Source organism: Haemaphysalis longicornis, unplaced genomic scaffold, assembly GCF_048455015.1.
Source record: "Haemaphysalis longicornis isolate Haplotype H1 unplaced genomic scaffold, Haemaphysalis longicornis Haplotype H1 scaffold_2, whole genome shotgun sequence".
NCBI lineage: Eukaryota > Metazoa > Arthropoda > Arachnida > Ixodida > Ixodidae > Haemaphysalis > Haemaphysalis longicornis.
In genome coordinates this window covers 219,983,215-219,995,395 of record NW_027526295.1, presented here as the reverse complement: position 1 = coordinate 219,995,395, position 12,181 = coordinate 219,983,215, and the positions used below count along the sequence as shown (strand labels likewise).

At 48.0% G+C, this 12,181-nt stretch overlaps 1 protein-coding gene across 1 annotated transcript in view; it reads right to left on the bottom strand.

The window, feature by feature from the left end:
* LOC144169957 (corticotropin-releasing factor receptor 1-like) overlaps positions 1-457 on the bottom strand; it is a 172,844-nt gene extending 172,387 nt beyond the window's left edge. The window contains exon 1 of the mRNA XM_077699420.1: positions 25-457. Within this exon, the coding sequence (XP_077555546.1) occupies positions 25-136 (112 nt within the window). The 5' untranslated portion in view covers positions 137-457. The remainder of the gene's footprint in view (positions 1-24) is intronic.
* Between the last annotated feature and the right edge of the window lie 11,724 nt (positions 458-12,181).

Below are 12,181 nucleotides of genomic sequence, written 5' to 3'. Positions count from 1 at the left end.
GAAAGTGCGGAGGCTCGTACGTACCCGCACCGCCGACGACCTGCGCTACGTCCTTGTACATCTCCCTGCACTTTTCATGCTCGTCCACGGCAGAAGGCATCGTCGAGCCGTTAGCGTCCGTCGCCGATGGGTGCATTTTCTGTCCTCGGTAGCGCTTCACGAAATCCAGACGCACTCCCGCCAAACTTGTTGGCGCGCAAACTTTTAACACCTCCGAAAGCGAAGATCACCTACGCGGGGCGGTTCGTGCCAGCGACAAAATTCGCTTCCACAACGTCAGCTTAGTTGCGAACGACGTAAGTGTCCGTGTGTCCGTGCACCACGTTCTCAGCGAATTGTTTCTCAGAAGAGTGGTGTCAAACAAGTGGAAACAAAGTTTGGGCGAACTCTTTCCAAGCGGACTGTCGGAGCCGGCGGGAGCGCAGCAGCTCGGGACCTTCGCTCGTGCGGCCGACGCGGCGCCCAATCAAAACGCGAACTGAAAAACTCGCGCTGCCGGCGTGCGCCCTGGGTCGTCCGGCTCCGGAACGCACCGCTGAGGGCGCTGCTGCCGTAGCCGCCGCCAACGGCGCCGAGTCCTTTGGGGAAGCGTCCCTTCGGTCCCTTCGCGGCCGGCGAGGAGGAAGCTCGAAGGTCGCCGGGCAAGCAAGGCCGCGCGAAAAGCTGGAGGCGCGACGGACGTGATAACCAAATTACTCGCGGAAAAGAACGCGCGGAAACTTTATCACCGAAACACGTTCTTTCTTGCACGACGAAGGGGGACATCGAGAGTCAGAAAAAGTAGCGAGCATATGGAAATTCTTGTTCGTAGAGCCATTTCTAAGGGCAACTCATTTTTCTCCGGACAATTATTTTATTGTTTCTCATTGCAGTTTTCCCAATTTCTAGCCTAAATGAAGTTCTAATTGTTTTCAACAAGTCGGTTCCGCCATAGCGCCCGTAATCAAAGCTATTACGAACCCACATTGACATCGAAGAAGGAAGATATACTGAAAAATACGGTAGCACTAATGCCTAGACAGTAGACCAAAACGAGTTTGCTGGAGAACTGACGCACTACAGAACCGAAGTGTGCGTGTATTGGAGATTTATAATGCGACATTATTGGTCTCTTCATTCGTGTTCGGTTCGAGAACTTGTATTCGGTGTTATTGCCTGTCAAGTTTCATCGCCTTGTCATTGTTGACAGGGTTTTTGAACTCGTCGAGATTTCTATAAAGCTGATTTAATGACTGCCGTAATTACCGATTGTACAACATCGTTAGCCTGGGCACCTGTTGTCAGGAATTTCTCGGAATGAATTGCAAGTTAGCTAGCCGTACACCACAGAGTTGAGAAAGTTTTGCGTGCGTAGGCATTGCTATGTAATGTGACACCCACACACACACACACTATATATATATATATATATATATATATATATATATATATATATATATATATATATATATATATATATATACACACATCAGAGCGTTTATTGGTGCACCTTTTAGACACCATCAAACAAAGCGATTTCAAACTATGCACGGAGAAATTATAATTATACTACAACAATATAACACCGTTTATAACATAACAATAGCACTGTTAGGACATAATATCACACTAACACTATAATACCAGCAATAAGCGACAAAGATGGCTTGATTTTGTCCTGTCAATGCGCACATTTCTTTTCCAACTTTACAAGCAACAAAAGGTAAGCAACAGCCACGTGCAACCACAGCCGCCACGATTTCGACCGCCGCCACGCCTTCTACCATCAGCCCAAAACTTAATGCCAACGCTCGTTGTTGCCCCGTAGATTGCTTTCGGGCGTTTTTTTAGCGAAGCGACGTGGAGAGGGAGACCAGGGCGCGTAAACACGCCCGTTCGCGTATACTTGATAGAGGGCCCGCAAGCGCCGAAGACAAAGCCAGCAGAACGGCACTGAACTGTGAGCGGCAGTAAAAGGAGCAGCGCTATAAGAGCACGTCCTCGGCAGTGTTTGCTGGGCTCGTTCTGTTGTGCTGAGCTAGGCAGCATCTGGGAAGAAGAGGAAAATCGACACGCATTTGCTTCTCTCTGAGCAATGTGACTGCACTATGCCGGGAGCATTGCATGGGCGCTGTGGTAAGGGAGGGTTGACGGCCTTTTGGTGCGGGAACCGGTGGCATCCCCCATACCAGCTCGCTACGAACGATGGAGCTTCAGCCGTCCCTCGCTAACATGAATAACACGTACACGGGAGTGAATGACTTAGTGACTATAGGGATGACGTGAAACAATTGCCCTCGAATTCCCAATCCCCGTAGCCTGAGAAACGGAATTGTCGTTTGATCTCCAGCCACCTCTTTATGAATGTCATCAGTGTTAAGTCCTGCTCCCCTATAATAACCTGAGGGGATAAGAAATCTCATTTTCTACAAGTGCACAGCTGCGGAACATACACCGCACTTTGCACTTACGCAGTTCTGTTTGAGGCACAACTGCACAATAGCTTTTGAATGCTCGAATTATCTGTATCGGATGCGCGCACACTAGGGCTGCGCAGCTCAATCGGTCAGTCGTTGTGATGAGGCACAGATGTCAAAGCTCTCTGGGAATCTCTGAAGGGTGTAGAATTGCAAAAAAAGCCAAGACACTTTCGTGAGTCACCCTTAAGTTGCACGAACAAGGGCTGAAGTGTTTTGCATGGACAACTCGTGAGTTTAAGTGTTTTTGTTAGATAGGTTTTGTGGCCTTCTTGTGCACTCGTGAAATCGCCGAAGTGTGTGCAATCATAAAAAAGCAAGGACACTGGTGTGAACCATCCTTCAATAGCATCAACCGATGCTGAAGTGTTTTTTCTAGACAACTCGTGTGTATAAGTGTTTCTGGCAGATAAAATTTGTTGCCCTCTTGTCTGACCTTTTGTTTTCGATGGGGGGGGGGGGGGGGGGGGCTGTTTAGGCATAAATTGCCCTTGTTTTTATGTTCCAAGGTAGGTACAAGCCCGGCACTTCCAGTGAGACAAATACGTTAATTAAAGGAATTTATACGTCGCCTTCCCTCGTTTAATCTGGACACCACTCGCTCACACTCACTCAAAAAAAACATATTTTTTTTTCACGCACTCACTCACACTAGCACTCACCACTCACCCTCACCAATCCAACTCACTCGCCCTCACGCTCACTCCTCGCTTACCACTCGCCCCCACACGCGCTTACGCTCCCCACTCATTGTGACCACTCGCACCAACTCGCGCTCCCGCTCACCACTCACCGTGACCACTTGCACTTATTTGCGCTCACACTTACTGCTCCCGGTCACCACTCCCACTCACTCGCCCTCACGCTCACCCCTCGACGTCACCACTCTCACTCACTCGCGCTCGCGCTCACCACTCGTCGTCCACCCTCGCACGCAAGTGGGCGTATAGGCACTGTAGTGGGCGCCGCACACCCTCCATGAGTCATGAAACGGAACAGTGCCAGCGCATTACGGCGTCACAAGTCCATCCAAATCATATTCCTAAATCGACACGCCACCAGAGGGTTAATGGCGCTCACCGCGGTAGGCCCCGCAAATCGCGCGGGTGCACTCGTGAGTAGTGAGCGGGGCTTAGCACTCGCGAGTGGTGAGCGGGACTCACAGTGGCACTCGCACTCGCGAGTGGTGAGCGAGGCTCCCCCCGAGTGGCATTCACACTCGCGAGTGGTGAGTGGGGTTTGCCGCTAGTGGCGCTCGCACTCGCGAGTGGTGAGCGGGGCTCACTGCGAGTAGGGCTCGCATTTACTCGCACTCGCACTCACCAGTCCAAAATAATGGTGAGGCTCACTCATCGCTCCCTCGTGAGGTGTGAGGGGGGGAGGGGGGGTGAGTGCACTCGTGTGTGAGCCTGCCAACGTATGTATGCCGCGTGCCATCTCTTAACTGACCTAAAATATGACAAACCACTTTTAATCACTAAAATAATGCCCTGAATAGAGCTAAGATAACATTTCACAATTAAAACATCCAAGGCGCTTCGAATATAAACAGAATCGTTGGAGGTGGAACCGTGTACGCTCGTTCCGACACCCACAATTCCACTCCTAGGCTACTGTGGCAGAACGCCGGAGATTTTCTTGGAAGTTGCCTAAAATAATACAAGGAGGGTTCAAAGCTTACAGAGGGGTAGATAGCGCTGGGGGCGCGCAGGAAATGCAGGGTTGTACCCACAAGGGAACAGAATCTCGCCATGCACCCCATAACGTGCGGCTGCTGATTCACGCATGACACGTGGCCTACCGTAGGCCTCTTCCGCTGCACAGGAAACGCTGCAAGTTCAGACCGGGTATCGCTCAACGTCTGGCGGACTGCACCGAAAACAGCGGTCTGGATGACACTGCCATATCGTAAGACCAGCCAAAACAGAAAAAAAAATTGGACATAGGGTCATACCTTCATCCTTGTTCTTTAGTTGAGTGCCGAGATTGGCCGCCTTCAAGATCTTTATTCGCCAGTTTATCGTCTTTGTGCGTTGGCAGCGCGGCTGTGGACAAGGTTCTCTCTTATAATCTACGGCAGGGCGCTGCTGGTGTTCACGTTCTTCGACGAGCGCTCGATGTACTACTTCAGACGCCTCGAGCCACCAGGATATGTGAATTGGCGCTGCTGCTGCTCCCCAGGCAAACATCAGCGCAGCAGGGGCCCTATTCGCGACTGCACAAATTCACAGTGAACGGTTAATTTGCCGGAAGTGTTTCTTGATTGGCTTTCAATTTTGGTCACGTGCTTCCGGTTGACAAAGTGGTTATGTGTGCTTTCGTCATTTTGACATTTCGTGACGTCTACTGGCACCAGATCAAAAGGACAGTTGCGAGTTGGGCGAGTTGGTACGTGTTCATACTTAATCACAGCGCGAAGGACGCGACAGACAGAAAGATCAACCAGCGCCTGTCCAGTGGTTGATCTTTCTGTCTGTCCCGTCCTTCGCGCTGTGATTAAGTATGACCAGATCTAAGGTTTGCCTTATTTCTCTTTACTGAAAGTGCATAATTATTGGCCGGCAATGAAAAACTAGACTAAATGCAGGGGACATGACAACGCAGTCATGTCTTTGCTATTCAACAACAATGCGGCTTGTATGTTACGCCATCTCTGTGATTGGCTGAGAAGGCGTGACGTAATTGAAACAGTTGGCGGCAACGAGCACGTCACACATTGGCAACTGCAGTAAAGCCCGCTTATATCGAACACGGATATATCGAATTATGTTCTATATCGAACCATTGTATAATTCTGGTAAAAATTACTTGCATTTAAAACTTTTATATCGAACGCGATTTCGCTCACAATGGATATATCGAACTCTCCCGCGCGAGATTTTTCGCTCTCCTTAGGCATGCGGCAGGCTTTCCCGCAATACATCGGCGCGCAGTGGTGGCGCGGGTGTCGCTTGCGACTCCCGCGCGAGCTCGGGCACGTCCAAAGCAGCCATTTAGTACCGTTGGCAGTGGCAGATTGGACCAGCTCCACGCATGTACAGTGCCTAGAGTATATTCTAGGCACTATAACGCATGCATGCCGTTGGAGCCGAAAACGCCACATTGGGCGCTGCGGGCTGCGGTGCCACCGAACTTCAAGTCCGCGCCACTCGCTGCCCGCACTTGCTCGGTTTGCTGGGTTCGCCGTTATTCGCTTGTATCCATGCTTGTCTCCGCTCTGTCGAAGACGCCGAGGACTCCGTACCACTTCCGAGCACGAGCGAAGCCGTCGCTGCCGTGGCCCTGCTACGCCGATACTGCAGTGTCATTGAGGGCAGCGGTCTTGTGCTTGTCGACTGTTTAGGTACCGTGGAACAAGCAGTCACCAGCAACGCGTTGTGCTCCAAGAAGCAGGCTACACTCGCGCAGTTCTTCAGCCCCAATAAATTAATGTTTTCTTTCCGAGAAAGTGTCGTATCAATAGTGAACTGCAGGGTGGTAAGAGCTCAGCGTTCGCTCGTGATTCCGTCGGCAAGATTGCTCTCATATAAGTTGTTTTTTTTTTTTTTTTGCTTCACTTTCTATACCAAATTTTTGCTATATCGACCTATTTTACAATCGTCGCGCTGTTCGATATAAGCGGGCTTTACTGTACAGCTTGCGTAAAAGGGACGTAATGCTACGTAACACCTTGAAAATGGCGGCTGCTGTCGCCGTGAAATAGGGCAAAAAATTTCACCGACCTTCGGCGCCGTGCAATCCTCGTGAATTTGTTGCAGGCGCAGTTTCGCATGACGCGTGGTTTAAAGCTGTTTTCTACCGAAAGAAATAATAGTTTTTACTGTTTACAGGTCAGCCTCACGAAGCATACAAATAAAGTGCCGTATTTTGCTTTTATATTTGGCAATAAAATAAAAATATGTTTGGCGTTGCAGCAACATAAGAGGGCAGTACAAGCCTCTCCATAACAAAGAGAACCCAATGCATGGCATTTGTTCACACTGCTCCTAGTAAGCTGCTGGGCCACATGGTCGAACTCGAGAGAAAAATAACAAAGAAACCGGGCTGTTTTATTCATTACTGCGCTGATTCAAGTCGAGCTTGATGAATGAGTGAATCGGTGGCATCGGTACGCTCCACGGTTATCAGGCGTAGCGCTGCCCTTAGGCTATGTTCAGACTATCGCGACAAAAGCCGTATCGTGATCTACATAATTTGACGCCACACTCATAAAGATCACAACCGAGGTATAAAATATTGTACATAAAAGGTATAAAAACACTGCATGTATTATAAAAATAAGGATGGGAGCTGAACCTGCCAAGGGAAACAAATTTCCACAGGTCTAAATTGGCGTCAACACCACAAGGCTATCGAGTAGCGTTGATCCAAAAGCGAGCGAAAGGCGGATGTTGAGCTAAAGAACATGACACAATATTTTTTATCGTATCTATTTATTTCTTTCGATTGCTTTTAATAATATAGTTGAGTTATTTGCTTCAATGAAAGTTTTGTTGCCTTATCACCTTCCCGGCCGCTACCACCGGCACGCTATCGTCTGCTGCTACGTTACAAGTTTATGGCGTGATCACAGAAAAAGACGGCCGTGACCATCGGTTGTACGACGCTTAAGGCCGGGTTAAGACTGTTGCCGCAACTGTCGTAATAACTTTAAAGGATGACGCCATTTCACGTTTCAGCCAACCGAACTGCGTTACAAGACGTATACATCCATGTGGTCATAGCTATACGTGCATTACGTCACTGATTGCTTGCATTGTGCTTACGCAAAAAAAAAAAAAAAACATGACGAGTTCACTGTGAATTTATGCAGTCGGGAATTTTCTAGGCCTATTTTAACGGGCGGCCGGTGTTTGTTCGCCCTTCTCCCGATGACACAGCCCGCCCTCGTCGCTTGATCTGTGCTTCACGCAGTAGGACGCTGCGCGCGCGCTCTTTTGCAATAATACACCTAGCCAATCTCTCTTTCCCCTCACCTCTAACTCCTCTCCAACCTGTTGTTTTTTTCTCGCGCATGCGCATGACGCCACACCGGAGTATATTTCTGCGTACTAGGGAACACCTGATTTTTCTTTCGCATTGCCATATAAAGTTTTGCTTTAAAATCTTTCCGTAGCCCAGCAGTGCTTGCGTCATTCCTATTCTTGTCTCGTTTTACTTGCGCATGCTATCACCAGCATATCGAAGCTCACCTAACTCGCTACCGTGATGCAAAAGTACGCGGTTGAAAATCGAAAACGGCCGTGTGTTAAAGATTTCGGCACACGTTAAACATTCCCAGGGGGTGAAAATAAATCCGGAGCCCTCCACTACGGTGCGCCTCACCGCCTGCATGTATAGCGTCGGTGCGTTAAACCTCATAATCAATCAAATCAATCAAAACTACGGGGTAGGAAATATGTAAACCCGCTGCGGTGGCTCAGTGGCTAAGGCGTTGCGCTGCTGAGCACGAGGACACGGGTTTGATTCCCGGCCGCGGCAGCCGCTTTTCTAATGGAGACGAAAAGCAAAAACGCCCGTGTGTGCGAGATTTCGGCGCACGTTAAAGATCCCCAGATGGTCAAAATTAATCCGCAGCCCTCCACCAAGGCGCGTCTCATCGCCTGCGTTGCGTCGGCGCGTTAAACCCTTGAATCAATCAAATCAATCAAGTAGATATATAACCGTGAACTCGCCGCACAGCGCATCCACCATGAGGGCTAATTTCTTGGCGTGTACCTGATAAAAAATTGTGTAGGGATATTATAGTTTCTGAACAATTTTTTGACGCACTTATGTACGAAACGCACAGCCCGTCATAAAATAAATCATGCACGTGAGTGGTTGCGGAGCGTATCGCTACGCTACACTGCATCGAAATACCCTAGTCCTCTCGATGTATCCGAGCCATTTAACCGTGAACTTGTGGCGTCGAGACATCGCAGTGCGCGTGCGCGTTCTCGCATGCTCGCTACCGTATCTTTTTCCTTGCTTGCTGCGTCAAAACTGATTACATTCAGCGTTCGGGAGGCTGCGTTCTTTATTCACCACGCCACTCGGCACCTCCAGCTAGCCTCTTTAGTTTACCTTGCTGTTTATCTCTTTATGGGCACCTGCCCTGCTCTGCTGTGAAAAAAAAGAACACTCCTGACAGCAGAACGACGACAATGTTAGGTGCGATGACCATCCTCCAGAGCAATGTGCTCGCGTCGAGCCAGCATAAAAATTACATAGTCCTGCTTGGCATACAGAATGTAGCAACGCACGGGCCAACAGTATATACCTTTCAAAAAACAAGAAGCAATATCTCGCGGCAATGCGTTATCTTTCTAATCAGGCAGGCCGAAAAGCAAGCGGCATACTCTTCGCCTTCGCCGTGGCCCGCTGAGTTGCGCGCGTGACATGGTAAATAAAGAAAGCGAACCTAGCGGCAAACGATGCAGGTAATCATCTTTTCCGCGGCAGGCCAGGAAAAAGAAATGGCAGCGAGTATGGAAGGCCGCCCACGCGCCCTGCGATATGTCTCATCTCCAGAAGTGCGACATAAGACGGCGCGGCGCGGTGCATTTTGCAAGAGATCGCGAGCCCGTCACATTTGGTAGTCGGTTGTATTTTCTGATTCGCTTCACCGTCTTTGTTTTACAGCGAAGCTGTCAGCCTATAGGGTGCCGGCATTTTACGTGTCAACGTCCTCACTGAGTGAAAACGGAGGGGCACGCGCTTTTATATTACTTGCATTTTGTTTTATGTGATGCACGCGCCGCTATTGACCGCGCACAGGCAAAGGGAATTCAGGGCATGAAAAGGGTTAGCTGTTTTGTGGACGCTTTTTGTGGACGCCAGTCGGGTGCGCGCACCGCCATGCGCTGGCCACGCGCCGTTAGTACTCTCCAGGAGCAGCGCGAACGCGATGAGCGACAAAGCGAAAAGAAGTTGATCAACTTCATTCCAGAGAGAGAGAGAGAGAGAGAGAGAGAGAGAGAGAGAGAGAGAGAGAGAGAGAGAGAGAGAGAAGCTTCTATTCAGTATATGCATGGGGCCAGCTTAAAAAAGCCATGAACACAATAAACACGTTTGTTTTATTCAAAAGATTTCATGTTTTATAGTGCCCCCAGCGCTTCTCCGGATACAACCGATGCTTTATTCACTGAGAAATTAATCAATTTATGTTAAAATTTTGATTTTTCCCGCTAAATCGTGTGTTTTCGTGATTCGCAATGACATCACGGGAACTGACCGCTGTGCAGCCGATTCCGAAGCCTTGTTTACCGTTAGTGAACTAGATGGCGCCACAAAATTTTAGGGACCTTAGTTGCAAGCCGCTTTCTGCCCTTCGTTTTTTTTTTTTTTTTTCTTTCTTTACCGTATTTAAAGCTGCCTTGTTTTTGTTCTGGGAAAAAATAATCGTTTCATAAAACATAGTGCTCGCTCGACAAATATGGTCCGGTAAGACACCATTGCTTGCGTCAATAGGCCAGTGCCGTCTGAGACAACCCCAAAGCTCCGCAGTGCTGTGCATCTAAATGAAGTATAGTGAGCGCAGTAGCAACAGCAGTGCGCATCGGTACTTCTATGTTTACGTGTGCTCTCTTAACTGCCACTGTTTGTCCCACCATTCTTACTGATATAGAAAGAAGGTGCGCCAAATTTAAGCCCAAATAGCTCGTTCGGTAAGCTTATAAGCTCCACCTAATTTGCGTTTGCTTTTGCCGGCCTCCGCCAATCGCAGAGCTGGCACGTATGGCATCATAGGTTCTGTTGCGGGAAATGAGCTAGTTGGTCGCATGGCCATTCCATTTTTTTTGCTAATTATGTAGCTTATTTGAGCGAAGTTTGCGTTAAAAGTGGTGTCAGTATGATTCTAACGAGGCAATCTTTCGAATGAACCAAACTTGTGTTTTGTCTTCATTGCTCCTTTAAGCCTCACATTCCAGAGGACCTCTGAGACGTCTTCAAGATGATGTGTCTGATGTATCCCACCAGTTGCCTTTATTGCTCTTCGCTGGTGCTTGTGGCGGCCAGCCATTCTTTGTGGAGTGCGTCGTTCCCAAGAGGCTCGGCGCAGGCACCAAGCCAGAAAGAAGCGGTATACTTGAGCTACCCGCCGCGTTGGCTCAGTGGCTATGGCGTTGCGCTCTGACCCAAGCACGCGGGTTCGCTCCACACCACGGAGACTGTTCTTCTGGTGGAGGAGAAAAGCGAAAACGCCCGTGTGTCGAGATTTCGGGGGACATTAAAAATCCCCAGGGGGTCAAAATGACTCCGGAGCCCTCCACTGCAGCGCGCCTCATAGCCCAAGTGTAGCTTCGGCGCGTTAAATCATATAATCAATCGATGTTTTGGCTCAAAAATCTCAGCGCGTGTTGACGCGGAACGCATCACGTTCTACCACAGCGACCACAAGACGATTATGACTACTACTATTATATGAAACATTCGTTAACCCCATCGGCAAGCATGGTGCTGTAGCAACAGCCTCGTTGGACGTCCACTTTTTTAGGGCCGGGTTACGAGTCAGTTTTGCAGGCGTAATATACCTCTTGTTAATTTTTTTCCAAGTTGACCTCAAAATTACGGTAAAAAAGGGAAGATTCTGATGTCCTGAATTTTGGCTTTGTTAATTTTTTTAGAGCATTCGTTGACCAGAGTTGTCATCTGCGTATCGGTGTGCTGCAAACCAAGTTCAAGTTCAAGTTCAAGGTGAAATTTATTCAATACAATATTGCAAATCATTGCCTTGGGGGACATGGCTAGAGGCAAACCAGTTGCCTGACAAAGGCCACGCCACCCTCAGCCGCAAACGGTATGACAAAGCAAATAAAAAGTACAAGAAAAAAAATTTACAAGGAAAATTCGCAAGGAAAAGAAGACACTAGCACACACTGATACAACTGGATACAACTGGATGGGGTTTCAATTTTTGTACCAAGCTGTTTATAATTATGGGGTACAGAAGAAACAAAGTAAAATGCAAAATGCAAAATGCAAGAACAGAAACAAATTCAAAACATCGTGAGCAGCGCGTGGTGTTACAAAATAGTTTCGCTTACCTTCATATTTATACAATTGAAAAGAGTAGCTGTTTAATAAATTTCTTGTATTGTGACGGCGTTGTTCCTGAAATTAAGACTTCCAATATCACCGGATGTTCGTTCAACACATGGGGTATTTTGTGAGACAGTTTTTGGTCGCCATAGTTTGTTCTGGATCTTGGCTTCGTTAATAAAGTTTTTCGCAACTCATACGGGCATCCTTTTATTTGGTATTTGAGTAGAAACAGGCTGTCCGAGCTGTATTGTCGCAATATTTCAATGAACAATGAGCGTCAGTGTTTTGCGGACGTCAAGAATTTTATATTCGGTGTAGTACGGAGTAATGTCTTCATTAAGTTGAATATTTCCTATTGCACGCAAAGCTCGATTTTGAAGTGCCTGTAGGAGATCTAAACTTGTTTTGGTTGCGGTTGACCACACTAATGAACAGTAATTCAATCGGGAGTGTATAAGAGCATGATATATAACGCGTTTTAAACTTGGCGGGAAATAATACCTCAGCTTATTTAATATGCCTACGGCTCGGGAAATATCTAAGTGCATCAATATGTGGTGACCATGATAGATTTTCGTGAAATACAACCCCCAGAAATCTAATTGTTGATGTGTGTTTTATTTGGGCACCCTGAAATTGTAGATGTAATCCAATCGGTGTTTGTGTTGCTTTTGATTTGAAAAGCATGTATTTTGTTT